The sequence below is a fragment of the Lycium barbarum genome, chromosome 4 (genome assembly GCF_019175385.1).
Source record: "Lycium barbarum isolate Lr01 chromosome 4, ASM1917538v2, whole genome shotgun sequence".
NCBI lineage: Eukaryota > Viridiplantae > Streptophyta > Magnoliopsida > Solanales > Solanaceae > Lycium > Lycium barbarum.
Window position 1 is genome coordinate 12,045,137 of NC_083340.1, and position 26,361 is coordinate 12,071,497.

A 26,361-nucleotide genomic window follows, 5' to 3' on the forward strand; every position below is an offset into this window, starting at 1 on the left:
CTATGGATTAGCTATGATTATTTGTTACACAAATGTTATTAAAGGTCCTATTATAAGTGTTCAATTGGCATATGCCCACAAAACAGATACGCAAATATCAACATGAAGATACACTAAAAATCGGCATTACATTAGAATTCTAAAATATACAACTGGAGACGGGTGCATATTTTAAAAGAAGTGACAAAGCATAACCAAAGAATTGTAAACTCACTCAAGGCTGTCAGTCCGTCGAGGCATTAATATTATGGGCTTTCTTAGAGAAAGATCCAGCTTAAAAGCAGGTGATCCTTCAACCTCACTTCTTGTAAACCACTTCTCTGAGTTTGTAACTTGATCTGTTATTCTGACAACATCATTGGAACTGCTTGGAACAAGACCCATGAAGTAACTGACAATCTACAAGAAAATCAAAATATATCATGACATCATCTATAACACAGGAATAGCCAAATAGAAAAGCTAAAGCTTCACTACCTCTTGGATAAAGCGATTCAAATAAACAATCCGCACTTCAGACAGCTGGCCTACAAGGCTGTAATCATAACCCATGTAGTCTTCATCATCGACAGTGAATGAACAAAACTCTAACTGCAATCAACAAATACGGTGACCAGTCAGTTTAGGGAAAATTAACACAACTCCACAGAAGTGTATCCAATGACAAACCAAAAGAACATTTACAAAATCAAGGAAAATACAAATTTATGGCAGAGCAATCAACATCTCTCGAACGACTTATAGGTTTTGTCTGTTTTACTATCTTTTGCATGATATAATTCAATGAACAATCTCCGACAAAATAGTTCAATGTAAGAACCAATAGATACTATACGATCTAAAGTCTGCCAGATGCCAGATGCCCTCTGCCAGGTTCGCCGGAGCTGGAATCTGGCCGGAAATTGGCTGGGTCTGGGGTAGGCTCCTCGAAATTGCCTTCTCAGCCTTCTTCTCCAGGAACTTTCTGCGCTCACAAGGAATTAGGTGGGCAGAATTGCCTAACACTAGTTCCTGCAGCTTCCAGTGAGGTCTATGCCAAACAGTGCAGCCCAAATGTGCATCAATTTGCAAAGGAAAGGTCGAATGAGGGTCAGAACTATAACGGGGGTTTGGAGAGGGTAAACATTGTAATTGGAGGTGCATCTTTGGATGTTTCAGGGAACAATGACAGTGAGGGGGTTGGGAATATGACTGTTCAATTTGGACAGGGACAACTTCTTAGCCCAAAAAATAGGATGCAACTTGTGATATCTTCCAGAGGTGAAATGGAGAATTTGGGGGTTATGGAGGGAAACGAAGAAGCTGCCCAGCCTTTAGATGTCATTATAGGGGGAAGAATAGTGACTAAATGGGCAGAAGAAAAATGCTTTAAGTTTGGAAGGTGTTGGGGGTCTCTGTTGAAGGTAAAGAGGATAGAATCATTGAACTTTTGTTGGACATTGAACAAGAGAATAGGGGAGGAGAACAGGAAGGGACTGGAGATATTTTAGGGAAGGCGGGGAGTGTGGAAGATTCTCAAACACGGGAAAGAAGTGTGGTGGTTTACAGGTGAAGAAATAAGGGGGGTGGGGGGGACAGTAGGGAAGGGGGAAAGGATAAAAATGTATGATATGAAAATTAAAATCATTTGTTGGAATGTGAGGGGGTTGAATGAACCTAATAAAAGGGCTATCATCAAGGACGGACTTAGGGAGGGCGGACATTGTTTGTTTGCAAGAAACTAAAATGGAAGTGGTGACAGGTGCCTCTTTCACTTGGTTTAGATCAGAAGATTCTTCTTCTAGATCGAGACTTGTCACATTCTTGGTGTCCGCTTCTTGGGAGGAGATGTCTCCAAAACTGATCCAAACTCCTCTGCCAAGACTTTTTTTGAGTAACTGGTACTGCTGTATTCCTCAGCATTAAGGATATGCTGGCAACCTCCAAAAAGGACAGTAAAGAAAAAGATTTTAAAGGTAAGAGACAAACTTACAGTGCTCCTAATAAATCTACAAGATCATCTACATTCTCTATACATTGTTCTTTACACAAAAAGTAGAATGATACAATACAATTCTCCTTCACTTTCTGAATAGAATTTGATGTATCTTCAAAGCATCTCCCATTCCTTTCTTTCCACACCGTGGATTACCACCCTCCATTTTTTCTGGCTCATGCTTCCCCCTCTTCTAATCCAGCAGCTTAGCAAGTCAGCAGTATGCTCAGGCATTGCCCATTGGACTTCTGTGAGACATAAGAACATTGTGTCCATAACTGTGCTATAAATCTACAATGAAGGAATAGGTGGTTCTTGTTTCTCTTGCCTCCATACATAGAAAACATCTAGGCACAACTGTTTGACCTTTTCTCTGTAACGCCTCCTTAGTTAGGCATGCCCTTCTTACAACCAGCCAAGAGAAGCATCTCACCTTTGTAGGTGCTATACTTCTCCAAACATTCTTCCATAAACCTGGCCTCCCTTCACTAGCAGCCCAATTCCTTCTTATGTACAGCCTCTTAACATAAAAGGATCCATCAGAGTTGTGTTTCCAACTAATAGCATCAGGTACATTGGTTATTCCAGTGAACAATCCAATATCATTCAAAAGTTCTACCGCTCTTTCCACCTCCCAATCATTCAAATCTCTCCTGAAAAGGAGATTCCAACCTTGAGGTGTCCAGCAATCACCAATTGTACCATTCTGGTTTGAACGAATGGAGAACATATCAGGAAAAGCATCCGTCAGTGAAGTCCCATTTATCCAAACATCTTTCCAGAGCAGTATCTTAGAGCCATTTCTCACTCTAAGACATGTATCTTCTTTCAGAACGTTCCACAAAGCTCTGATAGTTCTCCAAACTCCCACACCATAGGTGTTGTTGACTTCATCTGTGCACCAGTGATTGTGTTGTTCATATTTACTTTGAATAGCTTCTCGCCATAGTGAATGTTCTTCCTCATTATACCTCCATAACCACTTCATCATAAGACAATTGTTGTGTAACCTTAAGTTCCTGATGCCCCTTACCAACCACACACAACACCGCCCCCCCCCCCCCCCCCCCCCCCCCCGCGCATTCCTTGCTTTGTTGAACTACCTTCCATTCAACCAGATTATAGCCTTTGCCTTCTTTGTTACCATGCCACAAAAACTCCCTTCTCAGCTGGTCTAGCCTCTTACTCACCTTGGTAGGGATAGGAAACAAAGACATCACATAAGTAGGCAATGAATCTAGGACAGATTTATTAGGGTGAGCCTGCCCCCTAAAGAAAGATATTGGGCTTTCCATTTTGCTAATTTCTTCTCTGTCTTCTCTATGATACCATCCCATCTCGACATTGCTTTATGCATGTAGCCCAGAGGCATTCCAAGATACACAGTTGGAAGGGTTTCCACCTTACACCCCAGAATGTCAGCCAGAGTTTGTATATGGGAAACTTCCTTTATAGAGAATAAACTACTCTTTCTCCAGTTAACACTTAAACCAGAGGAGGCTTCAAACACTATTAGCATCAATCTGATATATTTGATCTGTTCAACCTCAGGCTCCCAAAAGATGACAGTGTCATCAGCATAAAGTAGCAAATTTCCAGATTATCCTCCTCCCTGCTTCTCAATTTGAAACCTGTCACCCATCTATTCTGTATTGCAACTCTCATCATACTATTGAATCCCTCCATGACTAGAATGAACAAAAACGGTGATAAAGGGTCCCCTTGTCTGAGCCCCCCTTTCTGAGTGAAAGAAACCCATAGGTTCTCCATTTACAAGAACTGAAAATCGACAGTCTTGATACAAAAACTGATCCATTTCACCCACTTTTCCCCAAAACCCATCTGCCTGAGTATGTTCAACAGAAAATTCCAATTCACATGATCATATGCCTTTTCCACATCCAGTTTACACATGATGCCAGGTGCTTCTCTTCTCCCCTCAGTCTAGAATCCACACATTCACTAGCAATAAGGGCAGCAGCCATAATCTGCCTTCCGTTGATGAAAGCCATTTGATGCTTATTGACCAAGCTGCTCACCACTCTTTTCAATCTCTCTGCCAAAATCTTTGCTATGATCTTGTACACTCCTGTTATCAAGCTTATAGGTCTGAAATCCCTCAACTCTGATGCGCCCAACTTCTTTGGAATTAGTGCCACAAAAATGGCATTGAAACTCCTTTCAAAAACCTGCTGGGAATGAAAATATTGTAAAGTATTCACAATGTCTACCTTCATCTCCTCCCCGAACACTTGAAAGAAACTCATAGGAAAGCCATCTGGGCTAGGTTGCCTTGCCAGAGGCACAAAGCCTGATACTTTCAAATATCTCTTCCTCCTCAAACTGTCTCTCAAGCCATTCCTGATCCTCATTAGTAATACTTGGAGCTCCTTGTATCTGAAAGTCAGGCCTCCACTCCTCAGTCTCCTTGTACAATTGCTGATAAAAGTTTAGGATTGCTTCCTTTATATCTGTAGGATCAGTGATATTGTTGCCATTAACTTCCAGGGAATCTATTGTGTTATGCCTCTTGTGTGCGGTAGCAGTTCTTTGGAAAAAATTGTGTTTTTATATCCATTCTTCAACCACTGGACTCTAGATTTCTGCCTCCATGATATCTCCTCCCTCTTAGCAACTTCTTCAAATTCCAGTGCCAAGTGATTTTTTTGAATGCGTTCATCATCAGTCAAGAATCTCTGCTCTGGTATGGAATCAAACCCGCTTAACTGATTAATAATGTCCCCCTTCCTGAACGCCCAAAGATAACGTGTAGAGGAGATCGCTCACCAATAATAGGAGCCATCGTCTTCTTACTCAGATAAGCGGCCATCGTGAAATTGGCTTCACTAGGGATCCTATAATAGGGAACTTTCATTCCCAGTAGAAGTTCTCGAGCAACTTTACTAATACTAATAAATAAGGGGAAGGCCCAACATTTCCTATTAGTATAAGGAAGGCGCTAGCTAGCGCCCAACCTATACAAGGGCTTTCCACCTCCATTTGGTCGTGCTGAGATGATGTAACGTGCAGTCGTCCCAAGTCGTCCCAAGGCAGCAGGATGTATAGTTTCCAATTTTATCTCCTAGTTTCCAATTTCCTGCATTTACCTTACTCCAATTTTTCAATTTTCCTTTGAGAAGTCTTACTTGGTAGCTAAAACAAAACAAGGTTTGCCAGTTGTTGAAAAAGATCTCCACCAGCTCTTCACTTTGTCTTTGAATCCTTCCACCTCCAACCACCAGTTTTCAAACTTGAAATAAGTTTTTTTGAACTCCCAGTTGCCACAAGTCAACAAAAATTGGGTTGTGGCCAGACCCCAATCTTGATAGTAAAGATTGCTTGATTTGAAGAAAATTCTCCTCCCATTCTGTGCTAAATAGAAATCTATCAATTCTAGATGAACTTCTATGACTCAGCCATTGCAATCTGATCTTTCTGCAGGGTATCTAGTGACATTAAAGTCACCACATACAACCCAAGGCCTCTCACACAATCCTTTTAAGGATGCCAACTCTCATCATAACGCCCTCTTTTCAATTCTGTTGCAACTTGCATAAACTGCATTGAGTGTCCATGTTAAATTCTGATTTAAGCCAGATAATCTACAAGTTAATACCTGATTACCCACCTCCACCACCTCACCATTCCAATCCTTTTTATCCTATAAAATAAGAATTCCCCGACTTCTCCCAATAGCCTTCAAGTGACCTTCACCTACCCATCTATTTCCCCATATCTGTTGTAAGATAGAAGTAACCTCCCCTTCTAATTTAGTCTCCGCCAGAACATAAATATCTGCCCCCCAATGTTGAATCAAATTTTTTATCGTCCCCCCTTTTATTGATCTCATTAAGTCCCCCTTACATTCCAAGCCACAATCTTGGCTTTCATTGGTTGGTTATTTGCAGGCTCCTCCATCTATTCCTAGGTTCCCCGTCGTTAAATTTCATATCAAAGAACAAATTCCTCAATTCTTTTGGAATTGTGGTCGTGTTGACAGCAGCACTTGAACTCTCTGTGCTTTGATCCCCTTTTGCCCTCTTCTGGTCTATCTTCAGAAACAAAAGAAAAGCTTCCTTGTCACACCCATTAAAGGATGATCCGAACTTCTTGCTTAGTGTAATGACATTAAGATGTACCCATAGTGTGGCCCTCTTCTTGATTTCCTCTATGTGGCTAGAATCATCAATTTGCAAAGGACTAGGGTCGGACAAGGCCATCAATTGAGTGACAGAGTTTTCCTCATCCTCGTCTCTTCATTGTTCAAATTCAGAAGCTCTGTGTCGTCTCCTGAGTTCAAAGAAAGCGGTTTCTGAATTGAAATTTCCTCGTGCATATCACCAAATTTCAATTCTGTCCATTCCCCTGCTATCTCCGTCATCTTCATGAAAGATTCCAGGTCCCCAAAGATCGAAGAAAATTCTGGAGGTATAATAGAGGGCTCTTGGGCTACGTTGATAGAATTAATGGAAGGCTCTTGGGTTAGTTTGGCTTTGGGCTGAAGCTCCGACCCAGGTGAGTTATTTAAATGAACCAATATGTCTATTAAATGAACCAATTCATTTAAAATAATTGGGCCCCCATTCAGATCTGAAATTAAGAGGGGGTCGGCTGACCCCACTACTTTTTTTGAAATTTCCAAGTCTGCACTGTTGCTGGCCACGTGCGATGCCCCTTCCTCTTTATCCTTTGTGTCGATTATCTCGATACCTGCTGGATAAAAATCTCTAATTTCTTTTCCTTTCCCATGAAAGGAACTCTCGTCCTTTCCTGGTACATGTGCATCATTAGCCTCCGTTCTCCCATCATAGGTCTGCTAGCTAAGGTCCCTATCTGGGCTCTTCTTTCTGAACATCACCGGCTGTTCAACCCAAATCGGCAAGGTAAAAATCAGATCTCCTTTGGCGACATCGATAGACTGAGGAATCTTCTCCGCCGGACCCCTGACTCGGATGCGAGTCCATCGGGCAGAGACTAGACTCCATGTGCTCACATGGTGGATACAATATGTCGGTTATTAATGAAACACCCGCTAAAAGATCTACTTATATTTTTATGATATAAATGTTGAGTTTATTCAGAAGTCAAAGTTCGTATCTCTTCAAACCTTATTTATAATGTTGTTGGGTTGCCCTTCCCTTCAAGTCCCTTTATTTCATTCAATTGGTTTTACATACGAGTGCTATTCCACAGTACTTATGTCCCTTTTGCCGGGGTTGCTGCATTTCACGATGTAGGTACAGATATTCAGGGCGATACTACTACACACTAGGTTTTCCGCACTCCCAGCTACGGTTGAGCCCCATTTGATCTTCGGGGCATAGTTATCTTTATTTTAGCATTTTGGCTATTTTGGGTATGCCGAGGCTTTGTCCCGGTAAACATTTTGATTTGGATTATGGTATAGGCTTCATAGATTAGATGTTAGTTATGCATTACATTTGGCATGTCTCATGTTGTTTTGGATATAGGTTCACTGTTTTAAACTTGAAGTACTTATTTATGAAGGAATTCTTTAAAGGCTTTATGATTTGAAAACTAATTTCATTTTACTTCATGTATGCTTTAAGTCACATGTCATGTAGAGCTGATTCGCTCCGGTAAGTTACGCCACCGAGTGCCAGTCCGCCCAGACCAATGTTCGAAGCATGACACTGGGTCAGCTTGTGCCCACATCAACTAATCCATTGGATATTTGATACCTCCACCCAGCACGATATCAGGTAACTCAATCCACCAAAACTTAGATGGACGTGAAGAGATCACCTATTGTTTTTGCTTCTACAAGAATTTGACCTCTAGTCTTTCATGGTCATTATAGTTACATTGACCGAGACCATTAGGTGACACTATCGGGTACAGGTCCCTTCTTTAAGTTTGTTTTCATCCTTTAGTTTGTTGATTGACAGTTACATTCCCACGTTGATTATAGTAAGACTTCTTCCTCGTGAACTCCTGGCTGCATCTCTTCTTTATCCCCAAAAAGAAGGGCAGAATCCTCAATCCAAACCTTCAAAGAACTTCCTAATGCAACCTCTACTGAAGGTGCTTTTATTTTTTATTATTTTTTAAGTTTACTGAAAGCTTCACATACACGACTCAAAAATCCCTATCCTTATTCCTTAATTGAAGAGATTACCGCGTCCCAGCCCAGAAGACGAAACCTTCTCCCCATCTTTTGTAGTAGTAACATTATCAATAATGACGACTATGATGACGATGACAAAATAACAAAAAGTAATATAGAAAATCCACTCAATGCGTCCAAATTTTTTAAAAAAAAATGGTGGTGTCTGGGCATGCTTCTGCACACTTCGGCTATTCCACCAGGTACATGATATCTCCCACCAACACAGGTACCGGGTATCTTTGCCGACCAGGGTTTAGACAGATGGGAAGAAATCACCTACTGTTACTGTTTTTTGTCTCAGCTGGAATTTGAATCTGGGTCTCCAAGGATTGCACCCACTCATCGGCCACTAGGGCACACCCTTGGTTGCAAGGATTTTTAACTTTTTCATTTAAATAAAGATTGCTAAAGTATCAAAGCAGAAAGGTACACAGTAGCTATTTTGATCAGGCCTACGGGAGTAACTAGGCATATTAGATGTTAGATACTATAGGCATAGTCAATGAAGACAGCAGTTACGACAACAACAATCAATGATAATAACAGCAGCAATAGCTTGAACAACCACCACACCAGCTATACAATGAATTTACCTCTACAAAAGAACTACCACCAGGATTCCTCATATCACATGCCCAGAAATAAAGGTGGCTTCTAGGAAGGCTGTCATCACTAATTCTCAGATTTCCAAGAGATGCCTTTATTGTAAAAGAAGATGGAAACACCTGTCCAGGGAGAAAACAAGACTTCAAATTCACTCACATGATAATTATCACAATGGAAAAAATCATAATTGATAGAAACAACAGACCTTGATATCAGTAAGAAAATTGTCCTGGGACAGGGTAGCGAGCTTAGATCCATCCTCTTTCATCAGCAAAATCTGGGCACGAGCCATGTTCAATGTCAGACCGAAAATAATTCTAGACTTCCCCTTCCCAAGCAAACCCTTCACTGCAGGCACATCAACTGTTTCAAACTGAGAATCAACCACATTTCCCTTGGAATTATCATGCTGTGTAATGGCTGATGAAGAAGTGTCACTGGAAGATTCAGAGCTCTCTTCCCCCACATTAATGGCATCTACAAATTCCATTACTGCCAGTATCGTTGGCCTGCGACAGAAAAAAGATAAGGTAGCAAGTGTGACAGCTACCTGTAATAACCAACAAGCAATTGAGTTACAAATCCTAAGTGTAAAATTAAGAAGACAGATTTAGTCAGATAAGAAATACTGGCTGACCTTTGTATCAATGCTAGTATAGCGAGGTGACTTCTGGTCATAAATAGCCACTTGAGCCTTCACGAAACTATCTAATGTATCAGTCAGTGTCACAGAATTTCCACTTTCATTAACATCAATAGGCAGAAGACCAGCAAGACGATTAAAACTAGGAGCCTTTGACATGGTCTTTTCTGACGCTAAAGAGTTTCCCGATGAATAAGGACTATCAATCGGGTCATTCAAATTTTCAGATGCCTCATAGAACTCCTCTTCTCCTTCATATTGACTAGAATCATTGCCTTGGCTCTCAACGCCTTTTAAAAGGGGGGGTGCACTAATATTTCTGATGAAGGATCGTGCTAGATAACAAGAGCCAGACATCCCTGTCCGGCAAACCAAATCTTCTATCTCCAGAGCTTTCAGGAGAGTCCCTATAAAAATATCACTGCCTCTAATTGAAAGCTCAACCTGTGTAAGACATAAATTTAAACCATTTAAGCAAAAGAATAGGGATCAAGCAAACCTAAAACAGATAGCCAACCCTGCAGTAGTCTTACCCGACCACCCGTTGCTCGAAATTCAAATAAGCCGCTCTCCTCAGCTAAAAGTGCCTTAGTAAAACTCTGATCATGCTAGACAAAAGTGGAAAGCATATTATACTGTCAGTGTGGTCACTGCTTTTTCAAGAAAAAATGTCCTTAAAAGTTTTCACCCATACTCACCTCATGACTATAATTGAAGCACATCTTTAACTCATCAAGAACACCGGTCAAATACAGACTCTCCATTTGTGAGAGATCAATTACATCATTGTCTGCATGATCAGCTTCATAATCTTCAGACTCAGATGATGATTCAGATAAACCTGTTATATGAGCTGATCCCTGCATGAAACCTCACGTTTGAGAACTCCCCCATCAGGAAGCAAACATTTTAGAACTTGATGAATATATACTCCTGTTTGCCCCCTACAACACCCAACCCGCAAGAAGGGGGGGAAAGAGTTCCACCACGATAGCAACCACTCTAGACACTCCATATAGTCTCCTAAAATCCGAAGACTTAACCTGCCAAATCTAAGGGAAGTTGATTAAAAAAAGAAAACCAAGACATTGTTGTCCTAGCTCTTAATCCCTCACCAGAAACCTATTCTCCCAGTGCTTTTAATTGATCCCGTTTACTTACAGTTAGGATCTCAGTCTATTAACATCATCCAGAGGAAAGCCGTTTACTTACAGTTAGGATCTCAGTCTATTAACATCATCCAGAGGAAAGGAATTAGAAGAAAGAGAGAGAGAGAGAGAGAGAGAAACACTCCTGCAAGTTTTGAGGCAGACAACAAGGCAACAGGTTTGTCACTCACACTTTTGTCTCCAAGATCGAATTCTGCTGACCACTCTACCACATTTTCACCTTTATACCAACTATTAATAGCAGTTCCAATTCATCAATTCATATTTTGCCATAGGCACCCACATAAGGATGTTTTCTGACTAAGACATTTGAAACACAATTTCACGACTCTAACTATTGGCATGTCAATAAGCAATCTATTCCAAATCAGCATATGAGAAACAGCAAGAAGGTCTACCGATGCACGATAAATGGCCCCCTGCAAGTGACTCTGCCATGTCTTCTTTAAATCTTCAGATTCGCAGCGTAATATTAGCGCATTTGCATTTTCCACAATCTACATGTGACAATAAGGTAAGGAAGGTCAGAAACTGGAATGTGCAAAACCAAAAGAAGCCTAAGATATTGAAAAGTACGTTGTTGGCTCGTTCGGCACTGTGGACAGCCAACACATGTTGTTCGTTGCCAACATCATTTGGAGGAACTTGATATAGTTGTTTCCCACGTAAGCTGCAATAAGACAGTACAACAATGAAGTTAAGGATACAAAGCACAGATAAAAGATGGAGTAGACTGACCAATAAGACTTACAATCAAAGACCTAGATAAGCTTCACACAGCAAGCACTAAAAATCATGGCATCATCTTTTTTTTATTCTTTTTCTTTAGCCTTTTTTTATCAACTAGTCTCTACGAACGTGCCTCGCACGTTAGTCCTTGCCAATCTCTCAAATGTTAGATGATGTTATGTGGAATTACATATTATTTATTTTATAAGGTACAAAAATATTTTTTGATCTTATCCACTTAATATTTCCCATTATCCTTTATGTTTTTACCTGCGTGGAAAAACAATTATGACTAAAATAACCCAAGATTAGGAATTGAGCTAGTGACCATTTATTTTATTTATTTTCATTATACTGAAAATTGTTATATTATGCAAAATCAAAAGAACACCAAACATTCGTTTGCCGAAGAAGTTAAATGTATTTGTAATAAAATAAAATAAAAAGGGTAAATGTGCAAATATACCACTCAACTTTGCGATTTAGAGCAGATATTACCCTCGTTAAAAAAGTGGTGCATATATTCTTTTTGCTCTGACATTTTTAAAAAAATCATTTAGCTTTTTTTAAAATAAAAAAAAAAATCAAGTGGCTTTAAAAAACTAAGGCTTTCAAATTTATATTTTTGGGGAAAGAAGTCTTTCCATACTCAATTTGAATTGGAAACACAGGTGATAAAGATGAATTGCACGAGGTCTAATAGAACTAAACCTCAAATTATACAACTTAGTTAAGACATTAACACAACTCAATCCTTTTAATATTGAGACTCAAGACTCTTTGATTAATCGGTTGGAAGCCGAAATTCAGGAAGGTAAATAGTATTTACTTTAAATTCTATTTTCAACTGTGATATTCTTTTATATTTACGAGATAAAATTAGACTAAAAAGGTATGTAGGTTGATCAGTATTTTTGGGATATTTTTATCATTAAACATTGTTATTTGTATTTTTATAATATAGATAATAAAAGAATTTAACATATAACCAAAACCAACTTTACTGAAAAAGTTCGACACAATCAAAGGATAAATTAAATTGAACAGACCATTCTGAAATCGCAAAGTCATGCAATTAAAGATGTAAAATCGCTTGACTAATGCAACAATATTTAACATTTTTTTCGTGATGAAATGATTCACTGTAGTTAAGCCTTAGTGATTTAGGCATATGGAAGTCATATTCTCAAGAATTCATTAATAATGGACCAAACAAAGATAACTAAAAAGTTGCTCGTATTTGATATGACTTTCATGGCATTACCTTTTTGTACTCCAAATTCATATTCTTTCATAATTTTACTTTGGAGTCCGAAATACTAAATAATAGGTACGTACGAAGTTGAAACTTGATTGTGATTAGAATTCCATAGAAGTTAACATTAGGGCAAATTTAAATTACAATTTTATCCAATAAAAAATTATATTCCGAAGAAATAATTCATCTTGGTATAAAAGTCGTTCAATATTTGAAGGATATTTGGCCAACCAACATTTATATTCATGCTTTTAAAATAATATAATATAGATAATAAAAGTCCCAATATTCTGAAATTGCCCTAGACACCATTCTACACTCCACTCCTTGCTCCGGGAACTTTATCGTATTAAAGTCTCCACCTAACACTCATGGGATCTTCAACCCCACACAGTTGGTCACCCGACCCAAACTAAAACAAAATTAAGGATTTTGACCAGCCTTACGTAGTTGCTTTTGCAGTATTTTGTTGTAACTGGATTGATTAGGTGATGCCAAACATGGACCGAAGTTTTTACCTGATATACTGCTTGTAAGATCTAGAGCCAGGATTTTCCAGTATATAAAGAAAGGATCCAACAATACATAGGTATCTCCGCTGCCATATAGCCTCCCTACCACCAACACCCTTCAGAATAAAAGAAACAATAATTATCAGAAATGTACAACTACAGCATACATTAATAGCAGAAAAACTTGGATATGCTAATCTAAAAGCAACCTTCCAGGTAAGAAGACAAAGCCACCCCTCAAAATCAGACTGCGTCCAAGGACGATAAACATCCGAATCAGTTGTTTCTTCAACTTCAAATATCTTAGCAACTTGCATCAACCGATGATACCGAGCAGGAGAAAAATGGAATCCCAAAGAAGGAAGACGCACTGCAATTCTCATAGAAGGAAACGCAGGATTCTCTAGTCGGATCTGGAAAATTTGGAATATGAGAAGCATTGTAAACAAAGTAGAAGCTTCGAAAACATAATAAGATATATTATGTGAATGTAAGATCATGTTCAGAAGAAATGTGCAATCACCTGTTGAAGCTTTAGAACCACTGCACACTTGTCAATAACCGGCAAACAAGCAACAAAGTTGGACCTAGATGGACCAACTGCATTTGTAGGATCTTGACTCCAATAGTAATCACCATCAACCAGGAAAGCAGAAACATCACTCAGGATCATATCAAACTGAACATACATATTCATCTCTTCAGGTGAAACAAATTCAGATTCATCCTGCACATAACAAAGAAACAGAGCACATTAGCCAAGTTACGGATATCTAGTCCTATAGATTCGGACAATCATAAGATTTACCTTTGTAGAAATCACCAAATTTCCCAAGTCAAGAAGCAGCTTAGTTGAATGAGTTCTATCTGGGCAGAAATCTGTAGGAATGGTAATTTTTGGAGCTGCAATTTTCAAATCCAGAAAGAACCTGGTAGAAAGCGGATATCAATTTTAATCTTTAGTGGATGGTGTAAAAGAATGCAACATGTCAATATCTACTGGTACTAGATTTGTTTGGGCCATTCAAGGGTTGACAATGCTGCAACATTAAACAGCAAAAGATAGATAAACCTGACAAAGTTATAGGGAGACACGCCTAGATCACTGAACCTTGACTCTTGATCCCTGCCCAGCACACCATCCCTCCCCAAACCCACCTAGGCTTTACATCAGGATCACATTTACGGAACTTTTATGGAGAGACGTAGCTATTTTTCTTTTAAACTGCTCAAATCAATGTAAGGGACTAGCAATCTCAACAATACCAAGATACCAGCTTGACGAATAAAAAAAGTAACCAACCTGGATTCATCCTTCAGAGCTCTGTTTACTTGTTGCTGTGCAGTTCGTTTGACTTCATCGATTGTCATCTGACAATAGGAAAATTATACATCATCTACCAATAAATTTTAATTTAAAAATTGGGAATACATACATAAACTAAGAATCTCTTACATGTGTTCGGTAATTCAACATTTTTAAGATATTAATATACATATTACTAGGTTGTGGTGAGAAAAAGCTATGAGACAAGTAGCAACTGCACTAGTTGATAAAAAGGTGAAATATGAAACATCTTAAGGGTAATAGTCGTCCTGTCCCAAACTATTTACCTTGCCTTTTTGGTTGTTTCTAACTGTTTACAATGGAAGTTTCAATTCTGTTTTCAATACCACTAAGATTCAAAGGCCTCTCTTTTACCTTTTTTAATACAATACTATTCTCAGCTTTTTTCTGGTCAAACCAACTTGCGTAAACCTCGACTATTCACCCGAGCGCCTGCTATCTTCCACCGGCACAAGTAATTGATAACTCTACCTACTACCAAGATTTAGGCAAATGTGAAAGAACTGCCTAGGTTTTAGCCTTTTCTTGGATTTGAACCCTGGTCTCCCATAGTTTTTGTCCCACTTCAACCGTTAAGCCATTTGGTTACAATAACCATATCGTTCAGTTTCAGGGGAAAATAGAACAAGAAAATGTCATGGTTACCTTTTCGAGGCTGCGAGCTTCCCCTTGGGATTACTTTCAAACATATATAACGCCCATAATGACATTGTGCCCCAGCACACCATTAAAATATTTTTGATAAAAGAAGAAGAGCTATCAAGAAGAAACTTCTTACTGGTTCATCCCCATTCATCGCCAGGAACAACAAAATCAAGCAAATGAAGTGGAGCGCACTACTTTTACTCTCACTAACTCCCTTAAGCAACAAATGAACATTAAATGCTCACTCTTCCCTAAGAAGCAAATTTTCCCTTTTTTGATAACGGTCTAAGAAGTAAATGTTTTATGACCATGAAACACGCTGCAATCTAAACACCAATTCAATGAATAGTGAGCAGAACAGATGGAAAAGGTGAAGTAAAAATGTCAAAATTGAGATCTCAAACTAAGAAACTAAAGCTAACCTGTACTGCAGCAGCTGTTTCCAGAGCTATCGTCTGACTTACAGCAGCATTACTTTCAAAAAAGTTGATAATTTGGTCAATCGAATCCTTCAGATACTAAGGGAAAAAACTGATCAGTTGAAAAGTAAACTGTTGCAACTGGTGAACTTAAACAAAAACTTCAGCTTACAGTCACATAACACGGAGATGCTTTAGCCGCCAATCTCCAGTCCAAGTTGGAATCGAAAGGCTTGTAGCAAAATGCAGCAACCAAGGACTCACTGACAGTTGCACTCTGAGCAGAAAACATTACCGTAAATGAGGCTGCCTAACTTTACACCATCATCCCATCCCACCCCACCCCACCCCACCCCCAAAAAAAAAAAAAAAAAAAAGAGAGAATAGAAGTTCAAAATTTTGCAAGCTATCGGATATCAACTTTTCACCATATAGCAGAGGAATCTTTAGAAAGAAAAGAATGGAACATATCCTCGATTACCCAACCTCTCTACAGCAGTGTAATCAAAGGCGAAAAGTGCGAAAAACCTCTAAGGTCCGTCGGGGCTTTAAGTGAAAATAAAGCGTGGGCTTGAACAAAGGCGAAAATATAGAAAAACAATACAAATATGTATATATATAGTCCAAAAATAATGATTATAAGCATGGACAGAGAAATTGCAAAAAAAAAAAAATATATGATAAAGTTAAATATCAGATTTTTAGTGTCGTCTCTTCAAGATTACACTCATTGGCAAGGAAAAGTATGTCATAGAGCCTTGATGACGACACTGAAAAGCCCACTAAGTGAGGAGAAACGGTCAACATGATTGTGCCTCTTTAAAGCTTAAGCGCACCTTTGACAACACTACTCTACAATTGAATGTAAAGATTCTCACCTCAGCAAGAAGGCCATTTGGAGACCATAACTGATATGATCCTAGTTTTATGTCAAAAACCTTTGCTTCTGAATAAAGCTTTATATAACATTCAAGCTTATTGCATGACAAATCAGCTAGGCAGTTACTAGTATCACCAAGCTTTGAGGCATTGTGCTTCATGTGAACCTCCAAGGTGGTATGTGGCACATCTCTCCTGTCATGAGTTGCCAACAGTGGTTCTTCTTCACCTTCTTTATACCCAATTATATTATTTAACCTCTCCCAGTCTTCCTCAGTGAGCTCTGCATTCTCACTTTCATCTTCAACTGATTGGTTGGACCTGAGACGTTGGTCAAACCACATGAGATTTCACAGAAGAAAACAAAAGAAAAGAACTTCACGGTACAGAAACTGAGGAGTATAAAGATCCAGTATTAACCAGCCAAAAGAAAACCAAGATTTATTTGACTTTTGTTTTTTTAGGTAAGAATCCGACTCTACTGACTGCTCCACGAACTTGTGTGCCAGCATCCTGTTGAAAAGTAAAAAATAAAGGTCATTCTCTAATAAAAAAACTGTCTAATTTCTAAATCATCGGCAGGACAGCTTCTGTGCATAAACATCATTGTAGTGTTGTCATGGTTCTTCATGGCATGAACCATTATTTCCAACACAAGCAAAACATTCTGGAACGCTCTTAAACCTAGGAGTCGCTTTACAAAACACTTGACATATCATGAAAGAATAAAATAAATCAATTAATAAGTTCCAGTCCAATCAAAAGAACAAATCTAAGCTAAAGATACATGAGAGAAAAATGATAGGTATTATTAAGGAAAATGCACCTTGGACCTAAATCAGCCATAACGCTAGAAAAAGTAGTGAGGTTTGCTAAAGATCGAACGAGCCTAAATGTCAATACTACCCCCCCCCCCCCCCCCCCAAAAAACCCCGCGCCTGGCTAAACATCTGGAACATATAATGGGTGGCCCAACATTTGATACAACATCAGGAATGGGTCCAACTCTAATACCATCTGAAAAATCTGAATATCCAATCCAAAACTTCAGAACTACCGAGTGGAGTAGCCTAATACCTTTATAAACTCCAAGTAACACCCTCCCTCGTGTAACTGAATTTTTTGGAGTCCACGTATGAACATTAATCTGGCACGAAAATGGGCTTTACCAAATGTCGGCTCTAGTACCATACTAAGAAAATGAATATTGAGCCTAACACAACCGCAATAGCTCAAGTGATCACTTTGTCCAAAATTATACATGGAGTCTACAACCTTAACCGAAGTGGTATCTAACTGGTATGATTCAAAATGGAGCAAACTAAGCACTGAGATAGACACTAGAGAACTCTGATTAATTTATAAGCTCTATCTACAACATCCAATGAACCTTGGTGTTCTGTGTCCTTATTCTTCTCCCTTTTTTTTTTTTTTTTGTGGGGCACCTTGAGAACTTTTCTAGAGACGGAGAAAGAAACAGTAACAGGGAAGTAGTGTTGTCAAAGGGGCGCTTAAAGCGCGCTTAAGCCCTTAAGCGAGGCTCAAAATATGTTGAGCGCTTCGCCTCACTTTATGTGTGCTTCAGGTGTCATCATCAAGGCTCTAAGACATACTTTTTCTTGCCAATGAGCCTCTTTTGAAGGGATGACACTAGATAATTGATATTTCACTTTATCGTAATGTTTTTACGATCTCTTTGTCCATATATTTGTTATTCATGCGTATTATTGTCAGTCTTGGACAAAACATATATATATATATATATATATATATTTGTATTTTTGCGCCATTGTGCTTTTTTTTATTAAAGCCCCCGCTTTATTTGCGCTTAAAGCCCCAGCAGCTGACCATAGAGCTTTTTTGCGCTTTTCGCTTTTGATAACACTGCAGGGAAGGAGGGAGATTGCTCAGAGTTCACCTAACAAATTAATTGACCAAAAATATACGCTCACCAAAAGTGTATCCGGTAATGTTGTCAGGACTAATAGAAAGCTACCTAACCCCACAATGTTGTACACCAAGATACTGCCTTTGAATTGATGTAGTCCATTAGCCAACAGTTCATGAAATAATATAAAACATGAAGTACATTACCTCCATTGAAGAATGATTTCAGCATCAAGCGCGTGATCCATTTCTTCTAAATCTTTATTATCATCTATTACTATCCGGTCAGGATCAGACTTCAGCAATGCAGCATACAAAGCGATATATTTCTTCCGCAGCCTTGTATACTGCAGGACCTGCTCCCATGACAACTTCCCACTACAAACAACAATTGCATTATCACTTAAAAGACAAAGAACCAAATCTTCTCCAAGAGAGTATATATATACAAATATATGTACGCGACTTATAAGGGGAATAAGAAGGAATGATATTACATCTTTTAAAGCTGTCACATTTTTCCCTAAAAGTCCTATAACTTTAGCACAATTGAAATAAAATAGAGTAAATATGATAAATGTGTACATTATGGGGACAAGTAGAAACATTTTAACTCCTCATTCATCACATTTGTTTAGGCCTATTAAGTTGGGCTTTCTCCAAGAATGGTGTGAGAATATCAAAATATAAAGAGGATAAATCCACAGTTTGGCGAGTCTCTTAATTCCTCAAGAAACTAGTTAGATACCTGGCCTTCTTTATCTGAACAGATAAAGCTTGATAAGCATACTTCCACCAAGACCTTGGATCAGATTTCACCGAGACACGTGGACGAAGATGAGCATATGTCAACCGTTGATTGAAGGCAGCAAAATTCTCGGCCAACTTTAATAAATCCCTATAGCCATTCTGCAGAACAAACATACCAAAGTAAGTAAAAAGGAAAAACCAAAACAAGCTAGAATCAATTCCACATTGAATGAGAAATAAAAAATAGAGAAGAAAAGTTAGCAAGACTGGCCTTTGACAAACAAAGAGTCACATCATCTAGAGACACAACTGCCTTTTGCAGAGGTTCCATATTATCACGTGAAGGATTAGGGCGCTGTTTCGAGAACTTAGCTTTCCCAGTCACTGGTTGCAAAATGTAAGAATGCTCTTTGATGTGACCATCAGCAGGTTTGCCATTTTCCGTTCCATATCTGAAAATCTGAGGAATTGAACTAGGTTCAGGAATAGGGACAGATCAGAAAGAGCAAATAACAATTAAACATTCAAAAGGTACCTTGACCCACTCCTGTGGTAGCAAATCTGCCCATGGTTTGTCAATATGCCAGGGAGTGATATCAGAATCGAAATAAACAGCTAGCCGTTCAAGTTCTACAGACTAACATGTCAAAAAACAAATCAATATAAAGCGTGAAAGAAGAAAACAGAAGTTGAGTTTACCAAGAAACCATAACCATAAAAAGGAATTAGCACAGATAAAAAAACTAAACAAGATAAAAAGGTTGCATTAAAATACAAATGGACTTGACAGCTCACATGTAACATGTAAGTACGCACTTGTGGAAGTGGTGAATCTCGGTTTAAAATAGAAAACAGTTACATTTTGAATAATTTTTATCTCTATTAGGACCTGGACAGACTTGCATAATACGCAATTGGCACTACATAATACTGAATTGATCACAGCAAGTTGGCAGTAACAAGATATTCTTTTTACTCCAATTCTGAAACTGATTCTTCTCCTCTTTTGATAGGAAAGCTCCTCAGTTCCCTTTTCTTCATTGTTGCCATGATTATGCAGAAGAGCTACAACCAGAGGCAAGTGTACTAGAGATACTAAAATTGATTCAGTGAACCACTAGTTCTGCACGCCTATAGTCACTAACTAATCAGCTATAATCAGAACACAGCGAAGGTGAAACTAGAGAAGTAACGAGAAATGTGGGGAAGTTGAATAAGAGGTTTCGTTAAAGTAACTATTAACGCTACCGTTATGCGAGGTCATTGGGTAAGGGGTGGTTAAGAACTTATGCCTTTTCATCAACTTAAAAGCGCGAAAGAGACGGACCTTCTGTATGAAATCCAATGCATTTCCAGTCACAAAGGCTTCATTTCCGCTATCATCTACCGTCATAGCGGATAGTTTCTCTAAGGTAATACCAGCTGCAAAAGGGTGGCCAGAATTGCTGCATGATGAAAGCTAGTCAGTTTCATCACAAATTCAAAGAAATCAACAGTTGAACCTCCTTACCTCTCAAGATCTTCATATCTGATGTGGATATTTGAAATTGAAAGCTTCAAGTTCCCAATTATTGTGTTGATGAGAGACCCCATCCAGGACTTATTCTTGAGGAGAAATGCAAAAAAAGAAAAAAGGTTAAAAGTGATGCTACTTGATGGACAATATTCTGTGAAACCACCAGTCCATGCAAGATATATGATTTCCATTTGTTTCCCATCCGTGGTTGTGTCATAAACTGAGCCAAAAAGGACGCCTTTAAAATGTTTAAAGATAAAACTCAATCGAACTTAACATATATCAGTGCCACACACAACAAGCAACAGGAATATCTTAGCATTGATGTCAAAACTGAGTTCATTGAAAGATGTGGATGCTAACATTAGAATCCTTGAATTATATTTTCTACAGAAACTGTAGTGTCACTTCTTAATTACTTCTAGTCTAAGCATGGATAATACTGAAACCAACTCACATTCTTTTTTTTTTTTTTTTTTTTTTTTTTGAAACCGGTAACTGTATTGTATTCCATATGAACAAAACAGTACATAGGTTGTACTGAAACCATATCTACAAAAGTACTCCAAGACTCTACTATTCTAATCCTATATTGAATCTAATACATCAATAATGGAAATAGTATCATCTGAGTAGGCCTGACTACACCAAAAACAAAGCAATAAAATACAATTCAACTCACATTCTTAAGATATTGTTCAAGTGTGTGATCATCTCATTTAAAAGCTTAAGCAGTTAGAGAGAGCACATGTTTATTTACTTAATTATATTATACTAAACACGCCCCCTCAGATGCGGGCTTGATTCTTTTTCATGAGCAAAGCACGTAGAAATTCTTCTTAGTAATGGATGGCAATGAGATTCAAACCCAGGAAGTCTATCTGATCTGATACAATTTTGAAGTGTGTGACCATCTCATCTAAAAGCTTAAGTTGTTAGAGAGAGCACACATTTATTTACTTAATTATATAATTATATCATATCTCAACAGAAACTATAATGCCTCTTCTCAATTTCACTATCTAGACGCACAGGTAATACCAAAAGCAACTATGTTATGCTGCAGTTACGGAAGCTAATCAACAGCATCTTATCTGTATCTCTGATTTCTCACTTTCATCAAGAGAAAGAAATAAACAAATAGTTATTTCACTAGAGCCATAAGTTTCACATCCGAAAGCAAGAGACAGTGTTCAGCAATCAAAGTTAGTAAGCTGGTATCAGATTAACAGTCCACCACTGACACAAGCAACCAATGAACCCATCATTCTGAGCATCCAAGTTGACACACATACATCAAAATTTTATGCATTTGACAAAAGACAGAAATATACCATTTCTGTCTGTAGAATTCGTTTACTCTCCAGAAGCTTTGTTTCCATTTCCTAGTTGCAAGGGAAAAAGGTAATATCAACAAACATTTCCTGTCAACATGCAAAATATTTTACTTCAGACTCAAAACCTTACTCGTATTCTACTCTTCTTAGCTTCTTGGACAGCATCTTCGGTAGATCCTTCAACTTGGGTTGCTGGCTCAGCTAATAAGAAAATACGATCCAGGTGAACTAGAACTGGATCTTGGCCAAGCCTGCTCCATGGTACCTGTTATTATGGACTAATTACTGACATGTAAATGACAATAAATTCCTTAATTAAACAGTGGCCCGTAGAACTGTCCCAATGTTAAATGGAAAATGATGAGAAGTCAGGAGACAAGGCAAAAGGAATGAAATATTAGAGATAATAAGAATCCCTGGCAGGTCGACACACTGTAATTACATCAAACAACCCAGGGTAGTCAAAGTGAACAGCGCAGCGAAGCACCAAAGTTTTGTGGCGCTTTAAGTGGAATGCAGAATTAAAGCATGACTTTTAATAAAAAGAGCACTGATGGAGGAAAAAAGAATTAAGAGAGTGTGTGTGTGTATAAATTAAGCGGAATTAAGAAGTAAAAATCATATCAATCAAGTTGAAAACCCATTTTAAAATATCTGATTTTTATGAAAAGATGTACTTTTATTTCACAATCACTAAAACTCTTTTTCTTTGAATGGTTAAGTATTATTTAAAAAAGAATGGCACTAGGCTCCACACCTCCATGATTTAAAGATCTTCCCTATATTATCTGATGCTTTTCTCAACCTCCGACTGGTCCATAGTAGAGCACCCTCCCTCAGGGTCCTTCTGATGAAAAGTCTGGCACTTCCCACCCAGTCAAACCAAAACTCTGATTCTGATTTGTTCACTGTGATACAGTTGATTTACCCCCAGATCTGAAATACAACCTATTTTCCATTGTAGAAAGAAGGTATTGTGAAAATATGAAAAGAGTATTCCGGTAATCGAATATCGCCTGAAAAAGGACCTAGAGGCCCAGAAGGGACCTCTAGAAAGCTATCTTGGGAAAAGTTCCTGGGAGCATCCCAGGAGGATTAATTTTTGCCTTTTTGGATAATAATGCACTTTAGAACAGCCAAACCGTGCCATTAAATAAGCAAGCAGGTAATAAAGGTTAAAAACGAAATACCATGCAAAGATATGATCCAGGTTCCTCCTAAGGGTGACCTAATCCCAGTTTTAGCTTGCTTTATTGATGTTATTAGGTTTATTCATTCAGATCAAATTTCATTTAACTCAAAGGGTTGGGATAATTTCAGTACTTAGTAATCATCAATCCTCCTTGTAGAAACGATGCTGACTCACCATTGTATAAATTACTGTGATGTGTGCACTTGCTTTCCAAGATCACACAAAAGTGGGATAAAATTACAACCGAGAAAAGATTTAAAATATTATGAATGCGCCCTCGAGTGCAAAATATTAAAGTCATAAGCTAAAGCATCCCCACCCAAGAACAACAAAATACTCGGTTCATTTTCAGGTACTCAAAACTTCAAATAAGTCATTCAGCATTCAGATATTAGGGGTAGAACCTTGAGTTTCACAGATCCAAGAAATCCTGCCTTGACTTTTACAGGTAACTTCAATGCATTGAGAGCCTCTGGTTTCAATTGCATATTAACTAGTTCCACATTGCCTGTCACATACACCACAATGTGTTAGTAACGAAGCAAATTTTTTATACATAAAGGCAGATGTTTAACTGCCACGAATATTGTCAAGGAAAACTCTTAACAACTGCTTTACATACAGTGGCATCCCCAAAAAAATATGGAGAAGACATAAAACTGAACTCATCCATGGATGGATGTATGTTCAAAGCAGTGATGCAGAGCAGTGAGTGCACCTGCATCAGTGATTTTGCTCGATCAATGTATACAGTCCCCAAAAAAAAAAAAAATTAAACAAAATCTTAAGCCATTGTCGCAACGAAGTAGTTGGCGACTCATACCTGTAGACCTGGAATTCTAAATATACATCTAATGCCAAATCAACAACAACACAACAACAACATACCCAATGTAATCCCACTGGCGGGTAGAGTGTACGCAGACCTTACACCTACCTCGTAGAGATATAGAGGTTGTTTCCGATAGACCCTCAGCTCAAGTAAAGCATTTCAAAGCAGTTTAAAAAGGGAATATGAAAATGAAAGCAGTAACAACAACAAAATAATGTGATATGGAAAGCAGTACATAAAATTCAGAAAAAAGAACGGTAACAACAACGAAATAATGCGATAACTAAAACACATGAAACACAGGTGGTAACAAAAAATGAAGAACAATAAACTATGTGAATAGCGCTAACACTACTGATAAGAAAGTAGGTACAGATACGACCTAAGTTGCTTGGACTTGGGTTCGGGTATCCAACACAGGTACGGATCCGAGTGTCGGATTCGGCAAAATCTAAATTTCAGGACTCAGGGGTGAGGATCCAGGTATGGATACGGGTGCACGGATTCAGCTAAGAAAATTCAAAATTATAAAAATAGAGCTATTGTCCGAACTTAGAACACGACCCTTGAACTCTTGGTTTCTCACTGTTTGGCCTAAAACATGAAGTAGCGAATATGAGACAAAAGGACTATAATATTGAAGGTATGCCATTTCCCATGCCTTAAATCTGTTTTATCTTTCATTTAGAGAAATCAAAATCTCATTTTTCCCCCAAATTTGTCCATGGACTCCGGTCAAAATATCCGAAGTTGGTTGACCGAATCCGAGACGTATTCCGCACCCGCACCCCTCCTAGACTAGTGTCGAGACAGGTTCGGCATAAAAAACGAAGAGTCCACAACTTAGGATACGACCACCTAGCCTATCCCGCAATAAAGCGAGAGAACGCTCAACTACCAACTAACTTTCTCCTCTAATTCGCGACCTCCAAACCCTTCTATCTAAGGTCATGTCCTCGATAAGCTTGCCAAATCAATATTTAAAGAAAGAAAATATTTGAGCTGGATACGCTTAAATGTTAGTCTTTCGACATCATTAAGGCATCATCAGGAAATTAGGAATTTAATTGAAGAATTAACATTTTAACATTCAATAAACCTATGATGTGAATGCAGGACAACAAAGTAGTACAAATCCAAATGATACCATTGAACCACTCCTTGTGCTAATTCATCACACAATTAGCAATAGAATAACATAAAAAGCTCATGCTTAAAGAGAAAAACAAAATCATCAATTCAGAAAAAAAAAATGGAATTTAATTGAGGAATTAAGATTTTAACATTCAATGAACCTATGATGTGAATACAGGACAGCAAAGTAGTATAAATCCAAAATTACCCCACTGGAAGCACTTCTAGCACAACTTCATCACACAATTAGCAATCGAATAACATAAAAGCGCGTGCTTAAAGAGGAAAAAAAAATCATCAATTCAGAATATTAGGAATTTAATTGAGGAATTAACATTTTACCAGTCAATAAACCTATGATGTGAATAAAAGACAGCAAAGTAGTATAAATCCAAACTTGTACCATTGACACTCAATTTAGCAATAGAATAACATAAAAGCTCGTAACTAAAGAGAAAAACAAATTCAGAAAATTTGGAATTTAATTGAGGAATTAACATTTTAACATTCAATAAACCACAGCAAAGTAGTACAAAATCCAAAATTATACCATTGGAACCACTTCTTACACTAATTCTTCACACAATTAGCAATAAAAGTCATGCTTAAAGAGAAAAAACAAAAATCAACATTTTAACATTCAAATAAACGTATGCAGGCTAGCAAAGTAGTACAAAATCCAAAATTTCACCATCGAAAGCAATTATTACACTAATTCATCACACAAATTAGCAATAGAATAACATTAAAAGCTCGTAGTTATCATCAATTCAGTAAATTTGGAATTCAATTAGGGAATTAGAGCGATACCTTGCCAAACACTGAGTTTTAGAGCTTCTTTATTGAGTCCTCTAACATAGTTCCCTAAATACCTCTGTAACAAGTACACTACTTGATCTTCCAACACCATTTTTGCGACTTTCTTCTTCTTCCTTCAAAATATTTTCACTGTGAATTTCTACAAGTTTTTTTTTTCCTATATATAAGTTTGAAAACAACGAAATTGATCATGAAAAATTGAAGTGTTGAGAAGGTTTCCCATAGCGAAATATGAACGAAGAAAAGAGAATTGGAACCTGGAAGAATCTGGCACGTCTTTTGTCTTTTCCCTTTTTTTTTTTTTTTTTTTTTTTGTTTCTGTAGATTTCTTATGATAAAATGACAAAACTGGTCACTTATGTTTAATGGTAGGTCCGAAATAGTCCTTCAAGTATGTTCTTAACAATTTCTGGTCCTTTAAGTTTGTCAAGAATTAACATTTTTAGTGTTGGTCAAATATTTAACAGACTTTGTCTGTTAGATTGAACAAGAACTGTGGTAAAAATGAAAAATCATCGTGAACTCACATTTAGAAATACTTTCTCTACCCAAAAAAATTGGCATTTTTCACTTTTCAAAAG

The 26,361-nt window shown here is 38.0% G+C and overlaps 1 protein-coding gene across 1 annotated transcript in view; it reads right to left on the bottom strand.

The window, feature by feature from the left end:
* The window catches only part of LOC132635217 (uncharacterized), a 65,843-nt gene extending 39,811 nt beyond the window's left edge, over window positions 1–26,032 (bottom strand). The window contains exons 1-28 of the mRNA XM_060351509.1: window positions 25,772–26,032; window positions 23,400–23,503; window positions 21,934–22,068; window positions 21,801–21,851; window positions 20,461–20,555; window positions 20,278–20,395; window positions 19,486–19,587; window positions 19,222–19,410; window positions 18,949–19,109; window positions 18,408–18,578; window positions 16,734–16,826; window positions 16,313–16,634; window positions 15,607–15,711; window positions 15,438–15,533; window positions 14,326–14,393; window positions 13,831–13,951; window positions 13,546–13,749; window positions 13,232–13,435; window positions 13,029–13,138; window positions 11,100–11,193; window positions 10,922–11,020; window positions 10,053–10,214; window positions 9,888–9,962; window positions 9,349–9,798; window positions 8,917–9,261; window positions 8,699–8,830; window positions 478–591; window positions 215–399 (exon numbers count right to left, since the gene is read on the bottom strand). Coding sequence (XP_060207492.1) covers window positions 215–399; window positions 478–591; window positions 8,699–8,830; window positions 8,917–9,261; window positions 9,349–9,798; window positions 9,888–9,962; window positions 10,053–10,214; window positions 10,922–11,020; window positions 11,100–11,193; window positions 13,029–13,138; window positions 13,232–13,435; window positions 13,546–13,749; window positions 13,831–13,951; window positions 14,326–14,393; window positions 15,438–15,533; window positions 15,607–15,711; window positions 16,313–16,634; window positions 16,734–16,826; window positions 18,408–18,578; window positions 18,949–19,109; window positions 19,222–19,410; window positions 19,486–19,587; window positions 20,278–20,395; window positions 20,461–20,555; window positions 21,801–21,851; window positions 21,934–22,068; window positions 23,400–23,503; window positions 25,772–25,871 — 4,205 coding nt within the window. The 5' untranslated portion in view covers window positions 25,872–26,032. The remainder of the gene's footprint in view (window positions 1–214; window positions 400–477; window positions 592–8,698; window positions 8,831–8,916; window positions 9,262–9,348; window positions 9,799–9,887; window positions 9,963–10,052; window positions 10,215–10,921; window positions 11,021–11,099; window positions 11,194–13,028; window positions 13,139–13,231; window positions 13,436–13,545; window positions 13,750–13,830; window positions 13,952–14,325; window positions 14,394–15,437; window positions 15,534–15,606; window positions 15,712–16,312; window positions 16,635–16,733; window positions 16,827–18,407; window positions 18,579–18,948; window positions 19,110–19,221; window positions 19,411–19,485; window positions 19,588–20,277; window positions 20,396–20,460; window positions 20,556–21,800; window positions 21,852–21,933; window positions 22,069–23,399; window positions 23,504–25,771) is intronic.
* Window positions 26,033–26,361: the final 329 nt, after the last annotated feature.